General features: G+C 40.3%; 1 protein-coding gene across 1 annotated transcript in view; it reads left to right on the forward strand.

Moving 5' to 3' along the window:
• LOC103368570 (uncharacterized) overlaps positions 1-14450 on the forward strand; it is a gene marked incomplete at its 3' end in the record, with an annotated part of 91528 nt that overhangs the window by 23352 nt on the left and 53726 nt on the right. The window contains exons 6-18 of the mRNA XM_008296979.1: positions 100-265; positions 358-531; positions 848-1021; positions 2390-2569; positions 3109-3155; positions 4035-4626; positions 6941-6992; positions 7081-7133; positions 10277-10378; positions 12030-12128; positions 13121-13199; positions 13833-14064; positions 14290-14441. Of these exons, the coding sequence (XP_008295201.1) occupies positions 100-265; positions 358-531; positions 848-1021; positions 2390-2569; positions 3109-3155; positions 4035-4626; positions 6941-6992; positions 7081-7133; positions 10277-10378; positions 12030-12128; positions 13121-13199; positions 13833-14064; positions 14290-14441 (2102 nt within the window). The remainder of the gene's footprint in view (positions 1-99; positions 266-357; positions 532-847; positions 1022-2389; positions 2570-3108; positions 3156-4034; positions 4627-6940; positions 6993-7080; positions 7134-10276; positions 10379-12029; positions 12129-13120; positions 13200-13832; positions 14065-14289; positions 14442-14450) is intronic.

Consider the following 14450-nt stretch of genomic DNA (forward strand, 5'->3'; position numbering starts at 1 on the left):
AGAATCTGTCTGCAGAGAGAAGCATCAATCTGTTCCACTGTCTGAATGAACTGAATGATCGTTCTCTAGTGGAGGAGATGCAACAGTCCCTGAGATCAGGAAGTCTCTCCACAGATAAACTGTCTCCTGCTCAGTGGTCAGCTCTGGTCTTCATCTTGCTGTCATCAGAAAGACAACTAGACGTGTTTGACCTGAAGAAATACTCTGCTTCAGAGGAGGCTCTTCTGAGGCTGCTGCCAGTGATCAAAGCCTCCAACAAAGCTCTGTAGGTGGATTAATGAACCACTTTATGTTTGTTTCACTTTGCACATGACAAATGAAAGTTTTTGTTTGTGTTCTTTATTAATTCTTCTTCAGGTTGAGCAGCTGTAACCTCTCAGAGAGAAGCTGTGAAGCTCTGTCCTCAGTTCTCAGCTCTCAGTCCTCTAGTCTGAGAGATCTGGACCTGAGTAACAACGATCTGCAGGATTCAGGAGTGAAGCTACTTTCTGCTGGACTGAAGAGTCCACACTGTGAACTGGAAACTCTTGGGTGCGTGTTAAGTATGAGCATATTACATAAAAAGTAATTTATGTGAGTAATTTTCAGTTTCATCAAAACAGAAGTTTTCCCATTAATCTGTTTTTGTTTTGTTACCAGTAAAACATGGTAAAACAAAATACATTTAACAATCTGAATAAACACTGTAGACCAGTTCAATGATGCACTTATCTATTGAAGCTGAATGTCAAACACAAACATGCACAGACAAATTTAAGTAACTATTACTCACAGCAAAGTGATGACACAGTACACAGCCACATTATTCCTGATCAATGTTGTCAAATTTGTACATTTTACGTTTCAGGCTGAGCAGCTGTAACCTGTCAGAGAGAAGCTGTAAAGCTCTGTCCTCAGTTCTCAGTTCAGAGTCCTCTAGTCTGAGAGATCTGGACCTGAGTAACAACAACCTGCAGGATTCAGGAGTGAAGTTACTTTCTGCTGGACTGAAGAGTAAACACTGTGAACTGGAAACTCTCAGGTCAGAATACAGCTGTGTGTTTTCAAATCAATAGCAAGTGAGTAATACATTCTGCACTACACGTAGTTTTATGTCAGTGAACACTTTCTTCTGTTAGATTTTTAGCATTTGAAACATAGCGACCTGAGGAAATCTTGAATATCTTACATATTAGTGTAAATGAAGGAACTGTGACTAAGAGCTGTGTTTGGCAGGCACGGTGAAGACATTTGCTCTTAAACCTCATGCAAAGTTTTCTGTAGCGTGGCGCTTTATTGGTATTCCGGCATACGGGGGGCTTACTAACATAAAGTGTGAGTCTCTGAAGGTAAGCCAGCCCACAACATTTGCAGAGTATAACATTTAATCCAGATGGTCAGAGGGTAGGAATGTAAATACAGAAGTGAATATTAGTTGGTTTACATATGGTTGCAAATCAATAACCAAAGGTGATGGAATCGAGAGTGGCACTAAGGGTTTCTCCAAACAGAGCGGCCTGAAGTGGGTTACGTTTCAAAAGGGAGTTGTTTGTTTTATGTTGTCTGATCTGCTGTAGTCACGAGACAACAGTGCTGACACTAAACGCTGCTATCTGAATGCTGTAAATGTGAGCGCCGATTAGTCACGTTAGATTGTTATTTTAATCAGCTGCCATGCTGACACTTAGCAGACTGTGTGTCGCTTGTGTTATCAGACTGTGTTTCTGGGATTGCATTCTGATACTATAAAAGCCTTGAAATAAGTCAATAAGCTAAATTGTTTATGCAACAACACTTCCCCTTCTCTCAGTCATTTCCCCTTACTGAGCTGATTGGTTCTTGCCATACTGTGGATTACAACAGTAGTCAAATGGGACTATACCAACCCTACCTCTGCACAACACAGCTGATGGTATCAAACACATTAAGAAGGCAAGCAGTTCCACAAATCAACCCTTGACAAGGCACATCTGTTAATTCAACGCTGCAAAGCTGCAAGCAGCAATAGATGGGTCTTCAACGCACGGCCATCGGGTTGTCATGCATGTCGGGGCGTGGTGGATGGGTGGACAGTGTCCAGAAAGGGATGGTCAGCAGCAACAGGCAGAGATGTCCACTGCAGCCAGGCAAATGTATTGTTCTTTGCTGACAGTGGAAGAGTGTGAATGGATTGACTTGGTTTTGGAAGCAGCCTCAAGTGGCTATTTAAGGAACTGCAGGCAATTCCACATTGGCTTCACCATTTAGTCCCTGGGGTTGCATTAAGTGATAATCATCTGCGTAGAGCAGTTGCATGATTGTTTATTTCCAGTTACTGCCCCCTTCCTCTCAGCTTTAACCGTGCATGTGTGTGTGTGTGTATCTGTGTGTGTGTGTATCTGTGTGTGTGTGTGTGTGTGTGTGTGTGTAGGCTGTCAGGTTGTCTGGTCACAGAAGAAGGTTGTGCTTCTCTGGCTTCAGCTCTGAACTACAACCCCTTCCATCTGATAGAGTTGGACCTGAGTAACAACAACCTGCAGCTGCAGGAGCCGGGAGTAAAGCAGCTTTCTGCTGGAGTGGACGATCCTTATTGGAGACTGGGCGCTCTCAGGTATGGACGGACACGACGCTCTCACATAGTTCAGTCATAACAGCAATGACCAAAAGGTGGAACATTCTTGAAAAACATATTGATACAGAGTGTCTCACATGTATAAAGTCAAAAATGTTTCCTCATGGACTGAAGGGCTGCACTTGAAGGCTGTTTGAAAAGTCTGCTGTCATGGAGAGAGGCAGGACATGATGACTTCCACAAATGCAGGAAATGCATGCACTTTTTTTTCTCTCTTTCAAAGGCAAAAGAAAAAAGGCGAAACTCCTTTTTCCAAATTTCCCACCAAGTGGGTATGGCAGTCATTTTGCATGTTATTATAAAAACTGTTGGAATTTGGGCCTCTTGTTCCAACAAAAGGTGTAGGGAGAAGTTTTTCAGAAGGTGACCATTAAACAAGAAGTTAATTAGAAATCTAGTGATACCTTTAAAAACAGCAGTTAGGATTATTGTTGCATTAAACATCATTGAGAAGAATGCAGCATTTTTTTTCCATATTCAAAAAGATTGTACTTCTCTAATTGTGTTTTGTTTTCTAGAGTGGACAGTAATAGAGAGCAGAAGCTAACTCCTGGTCTGAGGAAATGTAAGTTCCTATACTACATCTATACAAAGTGTAACTGGCTTGCACTTCCTCCCAATTTATGCCGAAGATGCATGTTTTATCTGGATCAGACATTACAACAGTTTTGAATTAGGAGGACTCTATGAGTAGGCTTTTCTCTTTTGAATGAGTTGTTGTAGTAAACAACGCATTCAATGTATCTAAGAAATAAAAGGACAAATTCCACAAAACATACACAAAAACACAGGTCTGGGAGCATATTTAAAGACCTAGTGAATCATTTTTTAGATAGGCATATTGTGGCCACCACTTAGCCTTACATGCCACAAAGGAATGGTTCTCTTTACATCAAATACATGTACAACATTATACTATCAACCTGATTTGATAACATATTATCCAGTATGATTATGTAGCCGTGCATGTGTTTACCCTGAATAAACCCAAACAAACAGCAAACTTCTGTTCAGTGCAGATGTTTGCTGGGATTAGAATGGCTTACAACAGGTGCGTCTCATATAATTAGAACATGGTGGAAAAAGTTCAATACTTTTCATCAGACATTGCTCAAAGTGAAAATTGTATTTATTCTAGACTCAGTACACATAAATGGAAATATTTCAAGCCTTTATTTGTTGCTGATAACAGCTAACCCTAAGAAATGAAACATTTACTTTCATCTAGAAAGAGGACTTTAGACCACTTAGTAATGATCCTGTTCTTTCTCTGCTTAATCCAGTTTGATTGATATTATCTCAAGCAAACACCAAAAAACTAAGTTTTCTGAAAATCAACAAAAATGGAGTTATCTGTTTTTGCAAATGAACTCTTCAAATTATAAACCTGTCTGTTGCACTAGATGATAAACTGCTTTATTATTGTCTGTTCTTTCTTCATCAGATGCCTGTAAAATCACTTTGGATCCAAACTCAGCACACAGAAACCTCAAACTGTCTGACAACACGAGAGTGGAAGCAGCGGACGAGCAGCAGCCGTATCCTGATCATCGAGAAAGATTTGATACCTTCTGTCAGCTGCTGTGTAGAAACGGTCTGACTGGGCGCCGATACTGGGAGGTCGAGTGGAGAGGAAGGGTTGATATAGCAGTGTCTTACATCACGATCAGGAGGAAGGGATACAGCAGGACCTCCAGGTTTGGAGGGAACAATCAGTCCTGGTGTCTGAGCTGCTCTGATGATTGTTACTCTGTCTGGCACAACAACACAGAGACGATCATCCCTCTCCCTCCCTTCTCCATCTCTCACAGAGTAGCAGTTTATCTGGACCGTCGTGCTGGAATTCTGTCCTTCTACAGAGTCTCCTCTGATACAATGGTCCACCTCCACACCTTCAGCACCAAATTCACTCAGCTTCTGTATCCTGGGTTTAGAGTCTGGAGTGGTTCAGTGACTATATGTCCAGAGACTGCTGCAGTCACCCTGCTGACTGAGGAATGTCTGTTTAATCCATACGAGACCTCGCTCACACTGTAGCCGGTGACACTCACAATATGATCAGGAAGGCTGGCACTGTGCTGTGAACTTCTCTGGAGCTGGCTGTGGAGAGGAGGATGCTCTACAAACTGTTGAACAACCTGGAAAATTTCTTGCATCTGTATCGCGGCCTGAAGGTCAAACAGTGGAATGCTCTAAGTCTGAGACAGTAAACAGTTGTGTCATTTTATGCAATTACATATTGTGTCTGTTCCATCTTTTCTGTTTCAGATACATTTGATCGTTTGGTTCTGTCTCTACTTTTTGCCATGCATATTGCACATTAATTTAATGTTCAGTTAATCTAGTTTAGAATTAGAATTAGAATATAACTTTATTAATCCCTTCGGTACAAGACCTCAGGGAAATCAGCATTCAAATTCAGTGAACAATATACAGATACACGTTTAACATCCATGAGTAATCCTGTGCCTCACTGTGCAGCTTTTTTTTTCTTTCTACAATACCCACTTAACTTGACAAATGTATAGTGGATGATTATTAAGTGTATCCTGGTGCAAGAGCAACAAACATTTTGGTGTACAAAGAACAAACTGGGTTTGCAGTTAGCCATTGTTGTGATGTTTATTTCATTATGCAAAAGTATCTGTATGAACCGAAGGTAGTTTTGAGCAGAGAAGGTAGTTTTTTACTAATGATGTGTTTGATCACAAACAAGTTGACTATGATCACTATGTGAACTTCTTCTTTCTTAGTCTTTATTTGTTAATTAATGCAAGACAGAGTAAAAGGATGATCCGTTTGCAGATGCTCATTGCACATACTGAATGTTGTGTTGATGTGTCATGTGACCAGTCATGAGTGATGACGGACGTCATTTAATACACGTGTGTAACACTGTTTGATTGTTTTACATTCATGTTTTTATACAAAACAACTGTAAAAGAATGATGTTGTGGAACTTATTGGATTAAGTATAAGATATTGCTAAATTTAGCTGAATCATCAAAGCTGGAATTGGTACCAAATGAAGAGCCATTTGAGAGCCAAAAGAGTCCAGAAGGATCCATCTGCAGCCTCCAAGTCTCCTATTTAATAGTAACGTCACGTTGCACACCCAGCACTGCTGAATAAAACACCTACTACAACACGCAGCTACTAAGTTACCATTAGTTGGTTTAATGCCAATGTATTTGATATTTAGCAGACCTTACCTGAAACATGCCAACTGTCCATAGACTGTTCTTCAGTGTCACTGCACTATACAAATGTACAAAATAAAATGTATAAAATCTGCTTAATTCTTGTGTTATTTAAATAATATTTGTCACTAACTGGGTATTCAGCATTTAAGAAACTGTTAAAAGAGAAGATAACTGATCAAGTAGATGAACTGTGAAAAATCTTAGATTTTTGTGTCTGTTTGCTTTGAAATGTGTTTCATCATGTCTCGTGTATATATGATTTTAAATATAGTAAATATCTGTATTGTTTTTCTATGATTTGCTCTGTATTGCTATGTGATAAAAACAACTTTCCCATGTGAGAACAATAAAAAGATGAAGTCGCTACTTCCGTTTGTCAGTGGAAGTGATTTGTAGTAGCAGTAATAACAGAAATCATGATGCCTTCAGGTGACTAAGAAACCTGAACAAATGGTTAAAGTCAAGATTAAAAAACTGAATGGACTCAGTATTGCAGATTGAGGCAGGAAGGGTATTTCAAGAGGCGCAGCAGCACTGAAGGCTCTGTCTCCCACACAACACAGATTGGTGTTAAAGAGTCCGATATCTGACAAGATGTAATTAATGTATGAATGAGGGAGTTCCTCGGGTGGAGGAAATCAGATTTGCTGATGGATTTTGATCATGATTCAAATTTAAAGCGTCAAATAAAAGAAGAGTGTCATGATTCCTGCCCCAACCCCTGATTTGCTGGTAGTCTCTCATCTTCCTTTCCTTCTCTCCCTCTGCCTGTGTGTGTGACTGAACTGCTTCACTCACCTGCCAGTAAATAGCACTCAAGCCTATAAAACCCTGGTTCAGACAACCATGCAGTGTCTGACTGTCTTCTCTGCAACATTCCTTGACTAGATCCCCAAAATGGCCTTTCACTGGTAATTCAGATCAGATTCCACTGCATGTTCCACACATCAAGACCTACTGACGTGAACAAAGCCATCAGGTACACCTGCTTTCTCGATCCTCCATTACGCTGCTGGATTCCACCCTCCACTCACACACCTTTCACTGCCACATAAAGTCCTACCAGCTTATTCTCAGCCCTGTTCTCCCAGTTAAGTTCCCTAGTCTATAGTCTGGGCTTTTGTTTGTATAGTGTTCACTGTATCAGTTCGTGTTCTGATGCAGTGGTCATGCAGCAACAGCTTGGAGAAGGCAGGCAGGTCAGAGAACGGCAAGGAAATGGGGTATTGTCATCGTTCTTGTGATTCATGTCTGTGCTTGGGTTCAAACTCAAACCGTGACTCCCAGATTCTCCTCATCCTGGCACTGGGTTGCCAGTTTTACTGGCCTCATGATCATAGGTTAGGGTTTGGACTGTAGATCAAATGGTAAATCAAAAGCTTTGCCCTCCGGCTCAATTTCCTCCTCATCACGATGGTCCAGTACAATGCCCACAATACTGCTAATGCCAAGCTACCCGTCCATCTCACACTCCATTTTCCATCACTCATGAACAAGATCACATACAGCAATCCGCTCTTCAGACGTGCTCCTTCTGCCGGTTTAGGGGGTTTCTTGGTAAACAAAAGTCTCGATGCTGAAGCCTCTTAAGTTCTCGCAGCTTCTCCAATAAAACCTCTCCAGCCGTCTTCTGCATTAGTGAAAAACCATTCCCATCGTTGTCACTATCCTGTCATAGAGCCACAAATGGTAGTAAAAATGCAGCTCCTCTTAAACTGTAGGTTGGAAATGACTGTGGAATAGTGTGACATCAAAATAAACATTGAAAACATATCTTCATCCAAAATGTGCACAGTTTTGTATCATGAATAATTCTGATCATTGGTGGAGATATTCAGAGTTGTTCGGTGCTGCTGCTTGATTGTAGTTGTGTGGAGTTGTTCAAACCATCTGCTGATTGTTTTCACTTGATGATGAGTCGACTGAATCTGAATGAACACATTGCTTTAAAGTCTTTTATTACAGAATTTTTCTAAAATGTTTGTGTTAATACGTGAATCACCTGCAGGATGTGACTGACTTAGAGCAGAATTTAGTGACCTCCAGCCGGATGTTTGTGAATTTCATTGCACATATTAAGTTCTTAAACTGCTCATCAGCAGCATCTAGTGGACAGATGGTAGAACTACACCATCTGCTCTGTGACGCACTGGAGATGGTTGTTTGGAAAATTAGTACACTTAAGAAAACATGCAATTTTGTCTCAAAAATCTTTATCAGACACACTAATAGATGATCATATGAGGCAAGTAAGTGACACTTCACTATATAGAGCCTCAAGGTTTGAGTACAGTTTCTCCCCCCAGGCCATAAAACTGATTGACACTTCCAGATTATCACAGTCCAAAGGACCAATGGCAATCTTGCACTACCTATTACATTGCTTTTTGTATATTTAATATCTATGTATGTATAAATAGATGCGAGCATTTGAATGAGTATATTCTGCAAACAGAACAGCACAAGGAAGAGACAGCAAACTCAGACTTTGATTGCACTGATAAGTTGTTTATTGCTGCACGTTACAATAAAAGAATTTAGACCTTCAAAGAACGAGGAAACGAATACCCCTGACTGCTGAGAACCTGCCACAGGTTAAAATGGTTTTATGTCGCCCTGGTGTTTATTACACTTGGACTCAAAACTTATGAGGGTGTGACGGTTTCCTCAGATTAAATGCAAACAGACGACTGGACTGACGAGGGAGACTGAGCGGCTTCTTTTCTCCGAATGTTTCCTCGACACATGAAGGTGGAAAGTGTCTGCAAGCTGATCTGAAGTGAGCTGAGCAGGTATGAAATCTGGACATGTCTGATCATGCTGTGATGTAGTTTCTTAAGAAGATTGCCTGTTCCATCTACCTGGTGCTCAAAAGAAAAGAATTTGTATTTGTGCTAAAGGAGAGTGATTTAACCATCTATGGCCACAGGTACATAGTAGAAACATGACCAGAATTATTTTTCCAGCTTAAGAGACGAGTCACACAAATGGTTGGATTAAGTGAATGAATCTATTTGCTCTCAGTTGCTCTCATGTACAAACACACTTTTAATCAATGTTATTCTGACTGTGATGATTAAAAACTTCCAGTTCATGTCGTTAAAACAGAAAAACATATCCTTTTAAATTTGCTTACGGATAAAAGTTTAGTTCTTTACTTTAAATAAGTGTGGAACAATGTTTTACAGTAATGCAACAGCTCCCAGAAGCAACAACAGTTTTATTGAAAATATGCTACTAAGTCAGAAAACTGCAGAGAGGGACAGATCGTCTGGACCAAGGTGCATTTGACCTGTTTTCCTCTCCTCAGGTGTTCAGTTGAGTTAATGTTTTACCCTCCTAGAGGCTGAAGAAACAGTTGTAGGGCCTGGTAAGTGTGTCACCAGTCTAAAACCTTAATTATGGTTGGATTTAGCAAAGTCTTTACTACATTTGATGTATGCTTGTGCTTATTGGCCTCTTAAAATCCAAGACCCAACGATCTGGCAAATTACGTTAGGTTTCCTGAAGAATGTGGAGATAATCCTCCTTCTTCATTATTTTATTTACTTTGTGTGAAGCAGCAGCTCCACTGGCAGCAAAACAGCCCCAGAGCATAATACTACCACCACCATGCTTTACAGTATGTAGGGTGTTCTAGGGTTTAAGGGCCTCATCTTTTCTCCTCCAAATATATTTCTGGTCTTTGTAGCCAAATGGCTTAATTTGTGTTTCATCTGACCATAGGAATGTCCTCCAGAAGGCCTTTGTTGTCCAGCAGCAAACTTCAGTCGAGCTTTAAGGTGCTTCTTCTAGAGAAAGGACTTATTTCTTGCACAGCAGCCTTTTTGGTGACTCTTAGTCTACTCTTGACCATCCTGACCATTTGTCTCTCAGCAGCAGACAATAGTTGTGTTTTCCTCCTGATGGTCGAAGTAACACAACTGTATCGTGCACTTTATACTTACAAGTAACTATTTATACAGTTGATTTTGAGATTGGTAGCAGCTTTGAAAAGGTTCCATGTGACTTTTTGACTTGGTCAAGTTGATGATTTACTTTTTTAGATGTTTATTGAGCTCCTCAGACTTTCCCATTGTAGTGTTTGTGACCAAGTCTAATAACTATATCAAATGAGCCCTATTTAAATTGGGTTAGAGGAGTCAGCAGCTGCAGTCAATGTATTTTTTTGATATTTTGTCATATTTCCAGAAGACCGACAATAAATCTGTGAAAGAGCTAAAATGCATGAATGTATTTTGTGGGTTTCACTGATTCCATTGTAGAAAATTCCGTTACAGGAGTCATTGGAAACTCAATGTTATGCACAGTGTTTAAGTGCATGTAAACTGTTTTCACTACTTTAAGTAGTATCATCCAGAAGTCTGAGAACACTTGTGAAGATGCTTCCATAACAGTTTAATTCAAAATCACATGCCATGTCAGTGACAGTGATGACAATTAATGTGTCCTGTGACGTGAATGTTGTTGTGTTTGTGTGAAGGTGTGGCTCTGCTATGGATCAGTGTGAGGACAGAGAGGAGGGAGTCCCTCCCTCTAAAACCACTCTGTGGAGGGAACATGAGAACCAGACCAAAGCTCAGAGGTCAGATGAACATCTCTAACTGTTCATTACTGCAAAATGTATTTTAGTATCCAACAAGATCATGCAGATGATGTACTCTTGGTTTTAAATATTATTAATGTGATCAGATTTGATATTTTTCTTTTCAGGATTCATCAGCGTGTAGCAGACTCTCCTGAACCCAGCTGTGTGTCCATGAAGAGCAACAACTCCATGTATCGACCTACTGCCTTTAAAGATGAAAGCCACTCATCTGATAAAGAGTAAGAGCACAATCCTCATATACATAGAGAGACATGATAACTTTATTCAAAGATCCATCCTTTATCTCCATTATCTATACACCGCTTAATCCTCACTAGGGTCACGGGGGGCTGGAGTCTATCCCAGCTGACTCAGGGTGAAGGCAGGGGACACCCTGGACAGGTCACCAGTCTATCACAGGGCTACACTTAGAGACAGACAACCAAGCACACTCACATTCACACCTACAGACAATTTAGAATCACTAATTAACCTCAACATGTTTTTGGACTGTGGGAGGAAGCCAGAGAACCCAGAGAGAACCCACACTGCACGGGGAGAACATGGAGACTCCACGCAGAAAGATCTCAGGTGTCCTCACCGGGATGCGAAGCGACAACCCTCTTACTGCGAGGCAATGGTGCTAACCACCGAGCCACCTTGCAGCTCAGTTCAAAGACGTTAGAGAAAAATAGGTCAAGATTAGTGCAAAGTGTAAATTAATTTTAGACATTTTAGGCTTCATTATATTTTGGCAGTGGACAAATGGAATAAATTTGTTCATGAGCTGTCTGAGCTTATCAATAGTGTTTCTTGAAGCTTGTTATTTTTTCATTGCTGTCCAGGCTCTTATTACTGGAAGCTGCTTTCTTGAGTCTATGCTAGATGATGCGACAGTTTGGATTTGGATTTCGGGTTTGTTTCGAATGTTGTTACACTGTATTTTTATGTCCTTTCAACTCACTGAAACAAAATGAGACAATGTAATTTTTACTTTTTCTACCAGGGTCCATCAGCAGAGAGCAGTCTCTCCCAAACCAAGTGGTGTTTCCATGAAGAGTGACAACTCCATGTATCGGCCTACTGTCTTCAATAGGAGGCATCACTCTGCTGATGAAGTGTAAGAACTGAATACTCGTGCAGTTGCATTGCTTGTTCAAACATGAGGAATGACAGTATCTCCTCTCAGAGTCTAACTTGTGAGGAAAAAAAACAAAAACACTCTAAGCACTCAGAGATGATACAAAAAATGGTGATTATCTCTTAACAATATTACAAGACAAGTTAATCAGACACTAAGCAAACAGTTTGCTCTTGTAGCGAGCATGTTGGATATACAGCCAGTATACAGACCAGAAACCAGCTACAGGATGATGGAGGATATAATGGAACATGTCTGATCCATGGAAACTCCACCTCTACTCTAACATCTTGGAGCCTGATACTTCAGGGCCCCTTCAGAGATCTGGTAGAGTTCAGGACTCTTGTTTTAGTGGCACAAGAAGAACCAACAGGGCATTGAGTAGGGGGTTATGTTTTGCCTCATCGGTCGACACTCTACAAATACATCATAAAGGTACATAAAGTATACTTGTCGATGGATGACTTTCTCTTAAGCTTGAAATAATCAGTTTTGTGTTTCTATCAGGATCTACCAGACACCTCGCTCTCCTGAACTCATCAAGAGTGACTACTCAATGTATCGACCTACTGTCTTCAAAGAGGGACATCGTTCTTTTGATCAAAGGTAAGGCTTTCATACTCAAACAAAGAGACATCTTTCGCACACATGAAGATATTATCAAGACTAAAAGTTGACAGACTCAGAAGAAGGATCTCCAATGATCTGACAAGTGCTGGTTGCAGTTCAAATTGAGACATTTGTCTTTGTGAATAGAGTTTATTCTACACTGTAGGCTTTATGTGCTTGCCAACGTTCACATAAAGACATTTGTTGCATTCAAACACTGGTTGTGTTGGTTGATGTTTGTTGCCATTTTTGACGGGTTTCAAGGATTCCAACTTGCCAGACATACAAAGTATACTGTAGAAAACACAATGAAAATCTTGTTATAATGCTTCTCTACTGACTAGAAAAGTAGCATTCAAGTGGTGCAACATTATAATCAAAATAAATACAAACTACAAAAGACTAATTATGAAAATTCAAATTAAAAAAAAAAAGTGTTATTGTTAATTTAATTTGTGTTTTTTTTTTTTCATTGAGTTTTCTGGTATGACAAACCTGTGGACCAGTGTACAGTAGGTGCTGAAATGTGGAAAGATTGTGACTGACAGTTCAGAGGGAACAGCATGTTTATTACACTCTAGTATTTAACGTATTTAATGAATTTTACGTTTGGTGTTGTTCATGTCTATTACCCTATAGCTGTGCGCACTGTTTCAAAAACAATTGGTGTTCGTTCGTTCATACGTGTTAACAACAGGGAAAAAATCTACAGTGTGGGATGCACTGATTACGTCACATGACTTTAACATGATTAAACTAATTTTAAAGAATAAATACTTAAAACACACACACACACAATAGTATGTAAATATGGATAGTGACTCTTTTTCTTGTTAATGTTCTACAGTCTGCAGCAGCAGCTGGGAGTCAAATGAGACAAATCAGAAAGCTCAACATACTTAAACAGTGCACTTAAACAAGTCCTGAGTCTGAGTTCACATTCTACTTATTATGACAGAACAACTTTTGTGTGTCTGTTTTCTCAACAGTATTTATCAAAAAAACTTGGAGGATCTCAGCGGTCATTCTGGCCAGCGGCACAGCCCAGACCTGAATGCCTTATTTCTGGTGTGTAAATGTTAAATCACAGCTGCTACTGCTCTCTTTAACCATCACAATCTAAATGCTAAACACTTTTAAATTCTCTTCAACTTTCCCATCCTCTCTCTCACACACACACACACACACACACACACACACACACACACACACACACACACACGTATACATATTTGGGTGGTTTATGGGCCCACATTTTCCAAACCAGTTTAAAATGTGGTTTATATGGACCCATTTTTGCCTTCGTCTTAGAGACACGTAGGAAACAGAAAACTGCTTGGAAAAAAAAAAAAAAAAGGAAAATTTCAGTCTTCTTAGAATTTGTAGTAAAAGACTGCAGAGATATAATGACTTGACATTCTACAGGATTATGGGGACGGGTCGGGTGGAGGCGTTTCCAGGCACAATGGTGACTTATGAGGACACTCCTTGTTTATGTGGACATTACCCACACACACATACACAAATATAGCAAAACCCTTGGTTATGAGGACCATGCAGGTTAAACCGGACATTACCCACACACACACACACACACACACACACACACACACACAGACACTAGTGAACAAGCTGCTGAGCTACACACATTATTCAGTGTTGTCTTCTGTTGTGAACTCAAGTTTAAATGTTTCATTCCAGCTGCTGGAGGAAAACATCATCAGTTATGTGAGGAATGAGCTGAAGAAGATCCAGAAGGTTTTGAGTCCAGATTACCCAGAATGCTTAGAGAGTCAGAAGGAGGAGGAGGAGGAGATGTTGGAGGGTGAGGATGAAGATCAGAGGAGGAGCAGCAGAGAGTCATTCCTGAAGATCACGCTGCACTTCCTGAGGAGAATGAAGCAGGAGGAGCTGGCTGACTGTCTGCAGAGCAGTAAGACTTGGATGCAACACTGACGACATTATCAACCTAAATTACAAACATTACTTAATTGCCAATATAAGGAAAATGAACGTCTTGTTATGTTTCTTCAGAAAAAGCAGACTTAGACATACATATCTAGTTGAAGAATTCACCGTGACAAAATGCAGGCACGTGTTTGTCGTCAGCATTCAGATTTATTGCAGCTTTTACACTTTATTTTTTGTGTTCCTTCAGGAACCAGTGCTACTGTGTGCCGTCAGAGACTGAAATCAACATTGAAGAAGAAGTTCCAGTGTGTGTTTGAGGGGATCGCTAAAGCAGGAAACCCAACTCTTCTGAACCAGATCTACACAGAGCTCTACATCACAGAGGGAGGGACTGCAGAGGTCAATGAT

Source organism: Stegastes partitus, unplaced genomic scaffold (genome assembly GCF_000690725.1).
Source record: "Stegastes partitus isolate 25-593 unplaced genomic scaffold, Stegastes_partitus-1.0.2 Scaffold1174, whole genome shotgun sequence".
NCBI classification, from domain to species: Eukaryota; Metazoa; Chordata; class Actinopteri; family Pomacentridae; genus Stegastes; species Stegastes partitus.